Raw genomic sequence first — 18,113 nt, 5'->3', positions numbered from 1 at the left:
AAATACTGCTTGAACAGCAATGTAAAAACATCAAATACTCCGAATAACTTAAAATGGAAAAATACCTATAGTTGCTTTAAAAAATGCTCCGTATTTCACTACTAAATCAATAGAAGCCTAAAAAAAAACCCATTCACAAGAGCGGCATAATATTAAAAAAAAAAGCTTTTTTTCATGTAGTTTTTGGACGTGTGTGTATGTATGTGTGTATACAAATCTTCACAAAATCAGTTAAAAAAAAATAAAAAAAAATAAAATATATATATTTATATATATATATATATATATATATATATATATATATATATATATATATATATATATATATATATATATATATATATATATATTTTATTTTTTTTTATTTTTTTTTAACTGATTTTGTAAAGATTTTTTTTTGCTCTTTTGGTGCCGCTTTTGGCACTTTTTTTATGTATTTATTTTTTTTATGACAATAAAATGCAATTGGAAGAAAACACACAAATAACAAGTGTTTTGCTGCAATTTACATGTGAAAAACACATGTACGTGTGTACATCAAAAACCACACTTAAAAAAAAAAACGCTTCACAAATCACATCAAAACAGCGTAATTTTAAAAAAACACTCCTGATGTTTTTTCTTTTTTTTTTTTTAAGAAATCTTTTTTTCAAAAGGTTTGAAAATATCCTTAAAGTCAACATGAAGAAATTCATGTCAAAGCTTGATGCAGTTGTAGGTTTATTTATTTTTTTACGCTTCAATTAAAAGTTTTAGAAATTTTTAATTGTAAAAATTGATAGTCACGAACAAAAAAACAGGACCGATGCTCCTAGCTGCCTTGTGACCTGTAATGTGGAAAGGAACCAACATTATCAATTAAGAGGGGCAAAACTCCAAAGAAGGCCCCAAAATTAATAACTGCGTTTGTTGCTTATAGCAACCAATCAGAGCTCGGCTTTCATTTTGTAAAACACTTTGGTAAAATGAAAGCCGAGTTGTAATTGGTTGCTCTGATCAGTTTTAATGGATAAGGACCATGTAGCATAGAGGATGCCACGTCTTTAAGGTCCCAACACCATTAATAAGTATAAACTGGGGGTCACACCTTCTCCTCCAACACAAAACGTGGACTAAATTAAAGTGGAGATTTATGATACTGTCAAAGAGAAAATGTCTTTGCTGCCCTTGGTAACCAGTCATAGTGCAGCTTTCATTTTGGATTATGTGTTTGAAAAATGAAAGCTGAGCTGTTATTGGTTGTTTTTAGACAGCTGTACCCCACCCCAAACACATATTTTGTAACGTCTGCAAATACCTGATTTATCAAAAATGTAAAATTGATTTAAAACCAACAGTAAATGTCAAAAATGTATCGAAACCCTACAATTGTCACTTTTTGATCACCACATGACCCCTAGAAAAGCAATACCCCAAAACAGTACACAAAAACCAAGTCCTCATCCTAAGAAAAATAACACAAAGTTACCTATCTCAGGAATGAATATATATATATATATATATATATATATATATATATATATATATATATATATATATAATATTATTATTATTTATTTTATTTATTTTTTATTTTTTTACAAAGTTTAGAATTTTTGGAACCACTAAAATATGTGATTAAAAAACCTGTATGAGTCTGGTATCGCAGTAATCGTACTGTCCTGGAAAATCAAGCAGTCGGGTAACTTTTTATACACTTATCACCGTAAAAATAAAACCCAAAAAACAATGCGGAATTCCAGAGAGGTTTTTTTTTAACCATTTCACCACTTTTGGATTTGTTTTCCCTTTTTCATGACACTAAGGCCGGCGTCACACTGGCGAGTTTTACGGACATATGAGCGCATAAACTACATCCGTAAAATACGCATAACACACGGCCCAATGATTCCCTATGTCCCAGCTCCTATCAGCCGTATTTTACTGATCCGTATTATACAGTCTTGTACGGCCGTACAAAATCGCAGCATGCTGCGTTTGTCACCGTATTGCGCAAAAAAATCGCCAATGAAAGTCTATGGGGGCGAGAAAAATACGGATTACACACGGACCTGCAGTGTGACTTGCGAGAAATACGCAGCGGTGTTAGTGAAAAGCCGGTAATTCAATTGCCGGCTTTTCATTTCTCCTTCCCAAACCTGACAGGATATGAGACATGGTTTACATACAGTAAACCATCTCATATCCCTTTTTTTTTTTTGCATAGTCCACACTACTAATGTTAGTAGTGTGTATGTGCAAAATTTGAGTGCTGTAGCTGCTAAAATAAAGGGTTAAATGGCGGAAAAAATTGGTGTGGGCTCCCGCGCAATTCTCTCCGCCAGAGTGGTAAAGCCAGTGACTGAGGGCAGATATTAATAGCCAGGAGAGGGTCCATGGTTATTGGCCCCCCCGTGGCTACAAACATCTGCCCCCAGCCACCCCAGAAAAGGCACATCTGGAAGATGCGCCTATTCTGGCACTTGGCCTCTCTCTTCCCACTCCCGTGTAGCGGAGGGATATGGGGTAATGAAGGGTTAATGTCACCTTGCTATTGTAAGGTGACATTAAGCCAGATTAATAATGGAGAGGCGTCAATTATGACACCTATCCATTATTAATCCAATTGTATGAAAGGGTTAAAAAAACACACACATTAAAAAGTATTTTAATGAAATAAACACACCGGTTGTTTTAATATTTTATTGCTCACTCAATCCACCTGAAGACCCTCGCTCTGAAAAATAATAAACCAACAATATACATACCTTCTGATGAAGTGTCAGGTCCCACGGAGTAAATCCATCTGAAGGGGTTAAATCATTTTACAGCCAGGAGCTGTGCTAATGCACTCGCTGGTGGCTGTAAAAACCCCAAGTGCTGAAAGGAAAGCTGGGTGACCTGTAGTTACCTTGAGTTGCGGTGAGGCGCCCTCTGGTGGATGTCCTCATGAACTGGAGCCTTGGAAAAGTTCCCACGCTCAAGTTCATATGAGGACATCCAGCAGAGGGCGCCTCACCGCAACTCAAGGTAACTACAGGTCACCCAGCTTTCCTTTCAGTACCTGGGGGCTTGCAGGCACGAGCGAGTGCATTAGCACAGCTCCTGGCTGTAAAATGATTTAACCCCTTCAGATGGATTTACATTGTGGGACATAACGACGGAAGGTATGGAATATTGTTGTTTTGTTTTTTTAACTTTGTTTCAGGACGATGGTCTTCAGGTGGATTAAGGGTGTGTGTCCACGGTCAGTAAATGCTGCTTTTTTGACGCTGCGCAGAGCTGCAGCGTCAAACACGCAGCGTCCAGATGTTCCAGCATAGTGGAGGGGATTTTTTGAAATCCCGTGTCCACTATGTGTGGAAACTCGCACGCGGCGGGCCTGCGACTCCGGACATGCTGCGCGTCTTTTCAGATCGCAGCATGTCCGTACACCTTGCGGGGACGCTGCGTCCCCGCAAGGCATAACACAGGGCCCTATGGCGAGGGGGGCGATGATCCCGGATGTGTACAGTTAACACATCCGGCACCATTGCGTCCCAGAAGGGGGCGGGGCTTAGCGCCGAGCGGCTTCGCCGCTCCGGCGATACCGCCGGCCACCCTGAACGTGGACATGCAGCCTAAGAGTCTAATAAAATATTACAACAACCTGTGTCTTTATTTCATTAAAATACTTTGTAATAATGTGTGTGTGTTTTATTAACCATTTCGGACAATTGGATTAATAATGGATAGGTGTCATAATTGACGCCTCTCCATTATTAATCTGGCTTAATGTCACCTTCCAATAGCAAGGTGGCATTAACCCTTCATTACCCCATATCCCACCGCTACAGGGAGTGGGAAGAGAGTGGCCAAGTGCCAGAATAGGCGCATCTTCCAGATGTGCCTTTTCTGGGGTGGCTGGGGGCAGATGTTTGTAGCCAGGGGGGGCCAATAACCATGGACCCTCTCCTGGCTATTAATATCTGCCCTCAGTCACTGGCTTTACCACTCTGGCGGAGAAAATTGCGCGGGAGCCCACGCCAATTTTTTCCGCCATTTAACCCTTTATTTTAGCAGCTACAGCGCCCAAATTTTGCACATACACACTACTAACATTAGTAGTGTGGAATATGCAAAAAAAAGGGATATGAGATGGTTTACTGTATGTAAACCATGTCTCATATCCTGTCGGGTTTGTGAAGGAGAAATGAAAAGCCGGCAATTGAATTACCGGCTGTTCACAGATATCGCGCTGAATTAAATATAAGTACAGAATATATATATATATGTGTGTGTCTCAATGACATATATATATATATATATATATATATATATATATACTGTATATATGTTTTCCCGAACATTTGAGCACATAAATCCATTAGATGTCGGTTTTGCAAGCCTGCGAGAAAATATCGCAGTACGAATGCCATACGGATTACATACGGAGGATGCCATGCGCAAAATACGCTGACACACCCTGACTACGGATGACATACGGATCACTATTTTGGGGACTTTTCTGCGTATTACGGCCGTAAAAAACGGACCGTATTTACATACGCTGAGTGTGACGCCGGCCTAAGCCTTTGGCTGTGTCAAAGGAAAAAAAAACTAAATGATGCCTTGAAAAGTGGCTGCTGCGGGAAGTGGTTAAAAAAACAAATTGTGTTTGACTACTAGGGCGCGGGGGTACTTAATACCATGTTCCCCTGGGGGTGCAGACGGTGGCATCCACCTGCGTACTGACATTACTGCCTCCCCTCAGGAGTCTGCTTAGCTTACTAGAAATCTTCATTAACAAGTGTAAAGAATTCCCTAATGAATAATTATAAAGGAAAAATCCAGTTTCCACCCTTGTTTCCTCTTAAAGGGCACCAGTCCTGCTAAGGCTGCATCGCATCGCCAAACTATTAACCCTGGCTGGTAAGCTGCCCACAAAATGCTGAGGTCAGAATATTGGGCTTCATGTGACTATACGCGTTGTTCCAGGATTGAGACACTGTCCCTTTAAGAAGAGAGCAATGGTAGCGCTCCAATAACATAGGGCGCTGAAGGATCAAATAAAATGGCTCCCATTGAACTAAGTATGTGTAAAATGGACAATCCCTTTAAATTATGATGATGTCAATTCTTTTTTTTTACACTTTTCAAGCAGGTGTACCAACATGGCAGACGCGGGGAGGCCTTCAGTAGACCCCTCAAGCTGTCATGATAATGACATCCCATCCGCACCCTACAATCATGGTGCCTGAATGGCCATCACAACCCTCTTAAAACCTCTTAAAGGGATTGTCTGGCCTCTGTGTATCCTCGCATGGTGCGCTGTCAGGATTCTCCAGCGCCGGTAATGGGCGGTCATGTGACTGCAAGTATGTGATTTGCATACGTCCAACCACATGCCGACTAGACTTGGCATTGAGCGAGGCCGCGCACGTCTAGTTGGCATGTGACTGCACGTAACTAATATACTCGCGGTTACCGGCACCAGAGAATCTGTGATTCACAAGTCTGTGCTCTCTGCATATGGACTAGAACCAAGTCGGACAATGTTTATGAACTTGCTGGCAGAACCCAGAGAGAGTTGTGTTACGAGCCAAATGGAAGAAACTGCTATAGATCTTGCTTGAAGCAAGCTGGCTGTTCACACAATGCTTTCAGATGCTGCGGTTTTGGATCGTGGATAAACGGAAGCGACTTTCATGCGATAACGCGAAAAAGACAAAACAAGAGGCTTCACCAGCATCAGGCACAGCGCAGCCTAGCCCCGCCCCTTTGTGGTCTCCACCAAACTGCTGAGCGTGGCCCCGCCCCTCCGTATTAGTGATGGACGGAGAGCCAATCACGTGCAAGTGAGGTTATGCGCCGGCCAATGAGCACGTAGTTCTGACACGTTGTTAGGTTGTTGTGGGTCGCTGCCATGGAAGTCTGTGGGTAACATTGTCAGTTACTGTCCGTTCTGTGCCGTAAAGGAGCTTGTGGGGGCTTTCCGACCCAAACACCCGGGGGGAAGATCTAGAAGCAAGAGACGGAAGGTGGGTGAGTTCTATCACTATTTATACAGAGCACAGTCTGCACATCAGTCCTGGAGGCTGAGCCTCTACTATAGAGCCTGGTACCTGCACCCAGGAGGCTGAGCCTCTACTATAGAGACTGGTACCTGCACTCAGGAGGCTGAGCCTCTAATATAGAGACTGGCACCTGCACTCAGGAGGCTGAGCCTCTAATATAGAGACTGGTACCCGCACCCAGTAGGCTGAGCCTCTAATATAGAGACTGGTACCTGCACCCAGGAGGCTGAGCCTCTAATATAGAGACTGGTACCTGCACCCAGGAGGCTGAGCCTCTAATATAGAGACTGGTACCTGCACCCAGGAGGCTGAGCCTCTAATATAGACTGGTACCTGCACCCAGGAGGCTGAGCCTCTAATATAGAGACTGGTACCTGCACCCAGGAGGCTGAGCCTCTAATATAGAGACTGGTACCTGCACCCAGGAGGCTGAGCCTCTAATATAGAGACTGGTACCTGCACCCAGGAGGCTGAGCCTCTAATATAGAGACTGGTACCTGCACCCAGGAGGCTGAGCCTCTATTATAGAGACTGGTACCCGCACCCAGGAGGCTGAGCCTCTATTATAGAGACTGGTACCTGCACCCAGGAGACTGAGCCTCTAATATAGAGACTGGTACCTGCACCCAGGAGGCTGAGCCTCTAATATAGAGACTGGTACCTGCACCCAGGAGGCTGAGCCTCTAATATAGAGACTGGTACCTGCACCCAGGAGGCTGAGCCTCTACTATAGAGACTGGTACCTGCACCCAGGAGGCTGAGCCTCTAATATAGAGGCTGGTACCCGCACCCAGGAGGGTGAGCCTCTAATATAGAGACTGGTACCTGCACCCAGGAGGGTGAGCCTCTAATATAGAGACTGGTACCTGCACCCAGGAGGCTGAGCCTCTAATATAGAGACTGGTACCCGCACCCAGGAGGCTGAGCCTCTAATCTGGAGACTGGTACCCGCACCCAGGAGGCTGAGCCTCTAATATAGAGACTAGTACCCGCACCCAGGAGGCTGAGCCTCTAATATAGAGACTGGTACCTGCACCCAGGAGGCTGAGCCTCTAATATAGAGACTGGTACCTGCACCCAGGAGGCTGAGCCTCTAATATAGAGACTGGTACCCGCACCCAGGAGGCTGAGCCTCTAATCTGGAGACTGGTACCCGCACCCAGGAGGCTGAGCCTCTAATATAGAGACTAGTACCCGCACCCAGGAGGCTGAGCCTCTAATATAGAGACTGGTACCTGCACCCAGGAGGCTGAGCCTCTAATATAGAGACTGGTACCTGCACCCAGGAGGGTGAGCCTCTACTATAGAGATTATTACCTGCACCCAGGAGGCTGAGCCTCTAATATAGAGACTGGTACCTGCACCCAGGAGGCTGAGCCTCTAATATAGAGGCTGGTACCCGCACCCAGGAGGGTGAGCCTCTAATATAGAGACTGGTACCTGCACCCAGGAGGGTGAGCCTCTAATATAGAGACTGGTACCTGCACCCAGGAGGCTGAGCCTCTAATATAGAGACTGGTACCCGCACCCAGGAGGCTGAGCCTCTAATCTGGAGACTGTTACCCGCACCCAGGAGGCTAAGCCTCTAATATAGAGACTAGTACCCGCACCCAGGAGGCTGAGCCTCTAATATAGAGACTGGTACCTGCACCCAGGAGGCTGAGCCTCTAATATAGAGACTGGTACCTGCACCCAGGAGGGTGAGCCTCTACTATAGAGATTATTACCTGCACCCAGGAGGCTGAGCCTCTAATATAGAGACTGGTACCTGCACCCAGGAGGCTGAGCCTCTAATATAGAGGCTAGTACCCGCACCCAGGAGGGTGAGCCTCTAATATAGAGACTGGTACCTGCACCCAGGAGGGTGAGCCTCTAATATAGAGACTGGTACCTGCACCCAGGAGGCTGAGCCTCTAATATAGAGACTGGTACCCGCACCCAGGAGGCTGAGCCTCTAATCTGGAGACTGGTACCCGCACCCAGGAGGCTGAGCCTCTAATATAGAGACTAGTACCCGCACCCAGGAGGCTGAGCCTCTATTATAGAGACTGGTACCTGCACTCAGGAGGCTGAGCCTCTAATATAGAGACTGGCACCTGCACTCAGGAGGCTGAGCCTCTAATATAGAGACTGGTACCCGCACCCAGTAGGCTGAGCCTCTATTATAGAGACTGGTACCTGCACCCAGGAGGGTGAGACTCTAATATACAGACTGGTACCTGCACCCAGGAGGCTGAGCCTCTAATATAGAGACTGGTACCCGCACCCAGTAGGCTGAGCCTCTATTATAGAGACTGGTACCTGCACCCAGGAGGGTGAGCCTCTAATATAGAGACTGGTACCTGCACCCAGGAGGCTGAGCCTCTAATATAGAGACTGGTACCTGCACCCAGGAGGCTGAGCCTCTAATATAGAGACTGGTACCTGCACCCAGGAGGCTGAGCCTCTAATATAGAGACTGGTACCTGCACCCAGGAGGCTGAGCCTCTACTATAGAGACTGGTACCTGCACCCAGGAGGCTGAGCCTCTACTATAGAGACTGGTACCTGCACCCAGGAGGCTGAGCCTCTACTATAGAGACTGGTACCTGCACCCAGGAGGCTGAGCCTCTAATATAGAGACTGGTACCGGCACCCAGGAGGCTGAGCCTCTACTATAGAGACTGGTACCTGCACCCAGGAGGCTGAGCCTCTAATATAGAGACTGGTACCTGCACCCAGGAGGCTGAGCCTCTATTATAGAGACTGGTACCTGCATCCAGGAGGCTGAGCCTCTAATATAGAGACTGGTACCTGCACCCAGGAGGCTGAGCCTCTACTATAGAGACTGGTACCCGCACCCAGGAGGCTGAGCCTCTAATATAGAGACTGGTACCTGCACCCAGGAGGCTGAGCCTCTAATGTAGAGACTGGTACCTGCACCCAGGAGGCTGAGCCTCTAATATAGAGACTGGTACCCGCACCCAGGAGGCTGAGCCTCTAATATAGAGACTGGTACCTGCACCCAGGAGGCTGAGCCTCTATTATAGAGACTGGTACCTGCACCCAGGAGTCTGAGCCTCTAATATAGAGACTGGTACCTGTACCCAGGAGTCTGAGCCTCTAATATAGAGACTGGTACCTGCACCCAGGAGGCTGAGCCTCTATTATAGGGACCGGTACCTGCACCCAGGAGGCTGAGCCTCTAATATAGAGACTGGTACCTGCACCCAGGAGGCTGAGCCTCTAATATAGAGACTGGTACCCGCACCCAGGAGGCTGAGCCTCTATTATAGAGACTGGTACCTGCACCCAGGAGGCTGAGCCTCTAATATAGAGACTGGTACCTGCACCCAGGAGGGTGAGCCTCTAATATAGAGACTGGTACCCGCACCCAGGAGGCTGAGCCTCTAATATAGAGACTGGTACCGGCACCCAGGAGACTGAGCCTCTAATATAGAGACTGGTACCTGCACCCAGGAGGCTGAGCCTCTATTATAGAGACTGGTACCTGCACCCAGGAGGCTGAGCCTCTATTATAGAGACTGGTACCCGCACCCAGGAGGCTGAGCCTCTATTATAGAGACTGGTACCTGCACCCAGGAGGCTGAGCCTCTACTATAGAGACTATTACCTGCACCCAGGAGGCTGAGCCTCTACTATAGAGACTATTACCCGCACCCAGGAGGCTGAGCCTCTAATATAGAGACTGGTACCGGCACCCAGGAGACTGAGCCTCTAATATAGAGACTGGTACCTGCACCCAGGAGGCTGAGCCTCTATTATAGGGACCGGTACCTGCACCCAGGAGGCTGAGCCTCTAATATAGAGACTGGTACCTGCACCCAGGAGGCTGAGCCTCTAATCTGGAGACTGGTACCCGCACCCAGGAGGCTGAGCCTCTAATATAGAGACTAGTACCCGCACCCAGGAGGCTGAGCCTCTAATATAGAGACTGGTACCTGCACCCAGGAGGCTGAGCCTCTAATATAGAGACTGGTACCTGCACCCAGGAGGGTGAGCCTCTACTATAGAGATTATTACCTGCACCCAGGAGGCTGAGCCTCTAATATAGAGACTGGTACCTGCACCCAGGAGGCTGAGCCTCTAATATAGAGGCTGGTACCCGCACCCAGGAGGGTGAGCCTCTAATATAGAGACTGGTACCTGCACCCAGGAGGGTGAGCCTCTAATATAGAGACTGGTACCTGCACCCAGGAGGCTGAGCCTCTAATATAGAGACTGGTACCCGCACCCAGGAGGCTGAGCCTCTAATCTGGAGACTGGTACCCGCACCCAGGAGGCTGAGCCTCTAATATAGAGACTAGTACCCGCACCCAGGAGGCTGAGCCTCTAATATAGAGACTGGTACCTGCACCCAGGAGGCTGAGCCTCTAATATAGAGACTGGTACCTGCACCCAGGAGGGTGAGCCTCTACTATAGAGATTATTACCTGCACCCAGGAGGCTGAGCCTCTAATATAGAGACTGGTACCTGCACCCAGGAGGCTGAGCCTCTAATATAGAGGCTAGTACCCGCACCCAGGAGGGTGAGCCTCTAATATAGAGACTGGTACCTGCACCCAGGAGGGTGAGCCTCTAATATAGAGACTGGTACCCGCACCCAGGAGGCTGAGCCTCTAATCTGGAGACTGGTACCCGCACCCAGGAGGCTGAGCCTCTAATATAGAGACTAGTACCCGCACCCAGGAGGCTGAGCCTCTATTATAGAGACTGGTACCTGCACTCAGGAGGCTGAGCCTCTAATATAGAGACTGGCACCTGCACTCAGGAGGCTGAGCCTCTAATATAGAGACTGGTACCCGCACCCAGTAGGCTGAGCCTCTAATATAGAGACTGGTACCTGCACCCAGGAGGCTGAGCCTCTAATATAGAGACTGGTACCTGCACCCAGGAGGCTGAGCCTCTAATATAGAGACTGGTACCTGCACCCAGGAGGCTGAGCCTCTAATATAGAGACTGGTACCTGCACCCAGGAGGCTGAGCCTCTACTATAGAGACTGGTACCTGCACCCAGGAGGCTGAGCCTCTACTATAGAGACTGGTACCTGCACCCAGGAGGCTGAGCCTCTACTATAGAGACTGGTACCTGCACCCAGGAGGCTGAGCCTCTAATATAGAGACTGGTACCGGCACCCAGGAGGCTGAGCCTCTACTATAGAGACTGGTACCTGCACCCAGGAGGCTGAGCCTCTAATATAGAGACTGGTACCTGCACCCAGGAGGCTGAGCCTCTATTATAGAGACTGGTACCTGCATCCAGGAGGCTGAGCCTCTAATATAGAGACTGGTACCTGCACCCAGGAGGCTGAGCCTCTACTATAGAGACTGGTACCCGCACCCAGGAGGCTGAGCCTCTAATATAGAGACTGGTACCTGCACCCAGGAGGCTGAGCCTCTAATGTAGAGACTGGTACCTGCACCCAGGAGGCTGAGCCTCTAATATAGAGACTGGTACCCGCACCCAGGAGGCTGAGCCTCTAATATAGAGACTGGTACCTGCACCCAGGAGGCTGAGCCTCTATTATAGAGACTGGTACCTGCACCCAGGAGTCTGAGCCTCTAATATAGAGACTGGTACCTGCACCCAGGAGGGTGAGCCTCTAATATAGAGACTGGTACCCGCACCCAGGAGGCTGAGCCTCTAATATAGAGACTGGTACCGGCACCCAGGAGACTGAGCCTCTAATATAGAGACTGGTACCTGCACCCAGGAGGCTGAGCCTCTATTATACAGACTGGTACCTGCACCCAGGAGGCTGAGCCTCTATTATAGAGACTGGTACCCGCACCCAGGAGGCTGAGCCTCTAATATAGAGACTGGTACCTGCACCCAGGAGGGTGAGCCTCTAATATAGAGACTGGTACCCGCACCCAGGAGGCTGAGCCTCTAATATAGAGACTGGTACCGGCACCCAGGAGACTGAGCCTCTAATATAGAGACTGGTACCTGCACCCAGGAGGCTGAGCCTCTATTATAGAGACTGGTACCTGCACCCAGGAGGCTGAGCCTCTATTATAGAGACTGGTACCCGCACCCAGGAGGCTGAGCCTCTATTATAGAGACTGGTACCTGCACCCAGGAGGCTGAGCCTCTACTATAGAGACTATTACCTGCACCCAGGAGGCTGAGCCTCTACTATAGAGACTATTACCCGCACCCAGGAGGCTGAGCCTCTAATATAGAGACTGGTACCGGCACCCAGGAGACTGAGCCTCTAATATAGAGACTGGTACCTGCACCCAGGAGGCTGAGCCTCTAATATAGAGACTGGTACCTGCACCCAGGAGGCTGAGCCTCTACTATAGAGACTGGTACCTGCACCCAGGAGGCTGAGCCTCTACTATAGAGACTGGTACCTGCACCCAGGAGGCTGAGCCTCTACTATAGAGACTGGTACCTGCACCCAGGAGGCTGAGCCTCTAATATAGAGACTGGTACCGGCACCCAGGAGGCTGAGCCTCTACTATAGAGACTGGTACCTGCACCCAGGAGGCTGAGCCTCTAATATAGAGACTGGTACCTGCACCCTGGAGGCTGAGCCTCTAATATAGAGACTGGTACCGGCACCCAGGAGGCTGAGCCTCTAATATAGAGACTGGTACCTGCATCCAGGAGGCTGAGCCTCTAATATAGAGACTGGTACCTGCACCCAGGAGGCTGAGCCTCTACTATAGAGACTGGTACCCGCACCCAGGAGGCTGAGCCTCTAATATAGAGACTGGTACCTGCACCCAGGAGGCTGAGCCTCTAATGTAGAGACTGGTACCTGCACCCAGGAGGCTGAGCCTCTATTATAGAGACTGGTACCTGCACCCAGGAGGCTGAGCCTCTATTATAGAGACTGGTACCCGCACCCAGGAGGCTGAGCCTCTATTATAGAGACTGGTACCTGCACCCAGGAGGGTGAGCCTCTAATATAGAGACTGGTACCTGTACCCAGGAGTCTGAGCCTCTAATATAGAGACTGGTACCTGCACCCAGGAGGCTGAGCCTCTAATATAGAGACTGGTACCTGCACCCAGGAGGCTGAGCCTCTAATATAGAGACTGGTACCCGCACCCAGGAGGCTGAGCCTCTAATATAGAGACTGGTACCTGCACCCAGGAGGCTGAGCCTCTATTATAGAGACTGGTACCTGCACCCAGGAGGCTGAGCCTCTATTATAGAGACTGGTACCCGCATCCAGGAGGCTGAGCCTCTATTATAGAGACTGGTACCTGCACCCAGGAGGGTGAGCCTCTAATATAGAGACTGGTACCTGTACCCAGGAGTCTGAGCCTCTAATATAGAGACTGGTACCTGTACCCAGGAGTCTGAGCCTCTAATATAGAGACTGGTACCTGCACCCAGGAGGCTGAGCCTCTAATATAGAGACTGGTACCTGCACCCAGGAGGCTGAGCCTCTAATATAGAGACTGGTACCCGCACCCAGGAGGCTGAGCCTCTATTATAGAGACTGGTACCTGCACCCAGGAGGCTGAGCCTCTAATATAGAGACTGGTACCTGCACCCAGGAGGGTGAGCCTCTAATATAGAGACTGGTACCCGCACCCAGGAGGCTGAGCCTCTAATATAGAGACTGGTACCTGCACCCAGGAGGCTGAGCCTCTATTATAGAGACTGGTACCTGCACCCAGGAGGCTGAGCCTCTATTATAGAGACTGGTACCCGCACCCAGGAGGCTGAGCCTCTATTATAGAGACTGGTACCTGCACCCAGGAGGCTGAGCCTCTACTATAGAGACTATTACCTGCACCCAGGAGGCTGAGCCTCTACTATAGAGACTATTACCCGCACCCAGGAGGCTGAGCCTCTAATATAGAGACTGGTACCGGCACCCAGGAGACTGAGCCTCTAATATAGAGACTGGTACCTGCACCCAGGAGGCTGAGCCTCTATTATAGAGACTGGTACCTGCACCCAGGAGGGTGAGCCTCTAATATAGAGACTGGTACCCGCACCCAGGAGGCTGAGCCTCTATTATAGAGACTGGTACCTGCACCCAGGAGGCTGAGCCTCTACTATAGAGACTATTACCTGCACCCAGGAGGCTGAGCCTCTACTATAGAGACTATTACCCGCACCCAGGAGGCTGAGCCTCTAATATAGAGACTGGTACCGGTACCCAGGAGGCTGGGCCTCTAATATAGAGACTGGTACCTGCATCCAAGAGGCTGAGCCTCTAATATAGAGACTGGTACCTGCACCCAGGAGGCTGAGCCTCTAATATAGAGACTGGTACCTGCATTCAAGAGGCTGAGCCTCTAATATAGAGACTGGTACCTGCACCCAGGAGGCTGAGCCTCTAATATAGAGACTGGTACCTGCACCCAGGAGGCTGAGCCTCTAATATAGAGACTGGTACCTGCACCCAGGAGGCTGAGCCTCTACTATAGAGACTGGTACCCGCACCCAGGAGGCTGAGCCTCTATTATAGAGAGTGGTACCTGCACCCAGGAGGCTGAGCCTCTAATATAGAGACTGGTACCCGCACCCGGGAGACTGAGCCTCTAATATAAAGACTGGTACCTGCACCCAGGAATCTGAGCCTCTAATGTAGAGACTGGTACCTGCACCCAGGAGGCTGAGCCTCTAATGTAGAGACTGGTACCTGCACCCAGGAGGCTGAGCCTCTAATATAGAGACAGGTACCTGCACCCAGGAGGCTGAGCCTCTAATGTAGAGACTGGTACCTGCACCCAGGAGGCTGAGCCTCTAATATAGAGACTGGTACCCGCATCCGGGAGACTGAGCCTCTAATATAAAGACTGGTACCTGCACCCAGGAGGCTGAGCCTCTAATATAGAGACTGGTACCTGCACCCAGGAGGCTGAGCCTCTAGTATAGAGACTGGTACCCGCACCCGGGAGACTGAGCCTCTAATATAAAGACTGGTACCTGCACCCAGGAATCTGAGCCTCTAATATAGAGACTGGTACCTGCACCCAGGAGGCTGAGCCTCTAATGTAGAGACTGGTACCGGCACCCAGGAGGCTGAGCCTCTAATATAGAGACTGGTACCCGCACCCAGGAGTCTGAGCCTCTAATATAGAGACAGGTACCTGAACAAGGTGATGGGTTTCACATTTGTGTTTCCAACAGGTGCCCATGCAGAGTCCTCTCAGCACCCCCTCGCCTCAGGGTGGGGAGAATAATGGGGAGCTTGCGCTAACCGGATCCCAGGTCTCTGTGACCCGACGTCCAAGCAGTGCCGGGAGCGCCAAGCACATGTCACGTTCCATCTCCGTAATCACTGATACCCGGAGCAGAGGAAACCAGGTGGTAAGAAGTCGCCATGCCACTCCATGTAGATATATGGAATATAGAGCTCAAGTTCTTTTCCATTTTTCATTGTTTCACTTTTCTTTTCCTCCCTTTATTCAAGAGCATTCACTTTTTTAGTTTTCTGTCTACATCGCTGTAATTATTGCTGGGTTTTTTTTTTTGGGGGGGGGGGGGTTATGACATTAATTTTGCTATAAAAATTATCTTGTCACTTTCTTGTATAGGTCAGTATAGTAAGAGATACTGAAAATATTTACATTGTGTATATGTATATAATGTGTGAGTACGGAAAGTATTCAGACCCCTTTACATTTTTCACTCTTTGTTTCATTTGGTAAATTTAGAAAAAGTTCATTTTTTTTAATGTACACTCTGCACCCTATCTTGACTGAAAGAAAACAGAAATGTAGTAATTTTTGCAAATTTTATTAAAAAAGAAAAACTGAAATATCACATGGTCATAAGTATTCAGACCCTGTGCTCAGTATTGAGTAGAAGCACCTTTTGAGCTAGTGCAGCCATGAGTCTTCTTGGGAATGATGCAACAAGTTTTTCACACCTGGATTTGGGGATCCTCTGCCATTCTTCCTTGCAGATCCTCTCCAGTTCCGTCAGGTTGGATGGCGAACGTTGGTGGACAGCCATTTTCAGGTCTCTCCAGACATGCTCAATTGGGTTTAGGTCTGGGCACTGGCTGGGCCAGTCAAGAATGGTCACAGAGTTGTTCTGAAGCCACTCCTTTGTTATTTTACCTGTGTGCTTAGGGTCATTGTCTTGTTGGATGGTGAACTTTCTGCCAAGTCTGAGGTCCAGAGCACTCTGGAAGAGGTTTTCATTCAGATTATCTCTGTGCTTGGCCCCATTCATGTTTCCTTCAATGACAACCAGTCGTCCTGCCCCTGCAGCTGAAAAACACCCCCATAGCATGATGCTGCCACCACCATGTTTCACTGTTGGGTTTGTATTGGGCAGGTGATGAGCAGTGCCTGGTTTTCTCCACACATACGGCTTAGAATTATCACCAAAAAGGTCTATCTTCGTCTCATCAGACCAGAGAATCTTATTTCTCATAGTCTGGGAGTCCTTCATGTGTTTTTTAGCAAACTCTTTGCAGGCTTTCATGTGTCTTGCACTGAGGAGAGGCTTCAGTCGGGCCACTCTGCCATAAAGGCCCGACTAGTGGAGGGCTGCAGTGATGGTTGACTTTGTGGAACGTTCTCCCATCTCCCTACTGCATCTCTGGAGCTTATCCACAGTGATCTTGGTGTTCTTCTTTACCTCTCTCACCAAGGCTCTTCTCCCATGATGGCTCAGTTTGGCTGGACGGCCAAGTCTAGGAAGACTTCTGGTGGTCCCAAACTTCTTCCATTAAAGGATTATGGAGGCCACTGTGCTCTTAGGAACCTTAAGTACTGCAGAAATTCTGTTGTAACCTTGGCCAGATGTGTGCCTTGCCACAATTCTGTCTCTGAGCTCCTTGGCCAGTTCCTTTGAACTCATGATTCTCATTTGGTCTGACATGCACTGTGAGCTGTAAGGTCTTAGGCTGGTTTCACACTAGCGTATGGGAGGGCAGCGGATGGCAGCGTACTTCCTCCCTTCTCCATAAAACCACGCCTACGCTCCCCCTACTTCTCCTTGCATCCTGCGTTGCCCTGCGTACCTATCTTTATCATTGGGTAAACAGGCCATGCGGATGCCTCCGCATTCGCCGTTTTGACACTGCGCCGACCGCAACAAAATGCAACATGTTGCGTTTGGCGCAGCCTCAAAACGGCGCATGTGGAGGCATCCGCATGGCCTGTTTACCCAATGATAAAGATAGATACGCAGGGCAACGCAGGATGCAAGGAGAAGTAGGGGGAGCGTAGGCGTGGTTTTATGGAGAAGGGAGGAAGTACGCTGCCCTCCCTACGCTAGTGTGAAACCAGCCTTATATAGTCAGGTGTGTGCCTTTCCAAATCAAGTCCTATCAGTTTAGAACCAGCTCAAGGAGGATCACAGGGAAATGGACCGCATGTGACTTAAATATGAGTGTCTGAGCAAATGGTCTGAATACTTATGCCCTTGTGATATTTCAGTTTTTCTTTTTCATTAAATTTGCAAAAATTTCTAGATTTCCGGGTTTTTTTCAGCCAAGATGGGGTGCAGAGTGTACATTAATGAGAAATAGATGAACTTTTTTGAATTTACCAATTGGCTGCCATGAAACAGTGAAAAATTTAAAGGGGTATGAATACTTTCCGTACCTACTGTATGTGTGAGTGTGTATATATGTGTATATATATAATTTTTATTTTTTAAAATAATGGTAATACTTAAAAGAGAATTAAGACTTTTTCTTGTTTTCCAGTCAATAGCTGTAGTTTTTTCCATCTTCAGTTTGTGGTTTAAACAACTTCATTTTATGCCATTTTTGGGAGGTGAAGTGATTAAAAAAAACAGTGATTCTGCCACTTCATTTTTTTTTCCATTACTGCATGGAATAAATATTTGTTTTTTCTAGTTCATACAATTACACACGTAGCCGGAACCAAATATGTATTTTTTTTATATTTTATTTTATTTATCTATTTTTAGACATCACTGTGTTTGTTTTAGGTTTTTTTTTTTCATATAGGGTTTTAAAAAACGGTAGAGGGTATGTGGCACTAATCTGGCAAAGCGTCATTATGATTCCTGGGATTATTGAGGTCCCAGAAGTCGATTTAAAAGCGAGGAATATTCCTTTTAGATTTATTTAGGTGAAACGTAACCCCTTTCCACCAATAGCGCTCCGACTGTCACCT

The 18,113-nt window shown here is 48.0% G+C and overlaps 1 protein-coding gene across 8 annotated transcripts in view; it reads left to right on the top strand.

Moving 5' to 3' along the window:
- Positions 1 to 5,858: 5,858 nt before the first annotated feature.
- The window catches only part of CEP131 (centrosomal protein 131), a 51,985-nt gene continuing 39,730 nt past the window's right edge, over positions 5,859 to 18,113 (top strand). For 3 of the 8 annotated variants that reach the window (XM_077253362.1, XM_077253360.1, XM_077253357.1), the window contains exons 1-2: positions 5,859 to 5,999; positions 15,142 to 15,321. In XM_077253362.1, the coding sequence (XP_077109477.1) occupies positions 15,148 to 15,321 (174 nt within the window). In that variant the 5' untranslated portion in view covers positions 5,859 to 5,999; positions 15,142 to 15,147. Of the gene's footprint in view, positions 6,004 to 15,141; positions 15,347 to 18,113 lie in introns of those variants that run through there. The other 5 variants (XM_077253356.1, XM_077253359.1, XM_077253358.1 and 2 more) reach the window with 5 other exon arrangements.

The sequence above is a fragment of the Ranitomeya variabilis genome, chromosome 4, assembly GCF_051348905.1.
Source record: "Ranitomeya variabilis isolate aRanVar5 chromosome 4, aRanVar5.hap1, whole genome shotgun sequence".
In the NCBI taxonomy this organism is placed as follows: domain Eukaryota; kingdom Metazoa; phylum Chordata; class Amphibia; order Anura; family Dendrobatidae; genus Ranitomeya; species Ranitomeya variabilis.
This window is presented reverse-complemented; position numbering and strand designations above follow the sequence as displayed.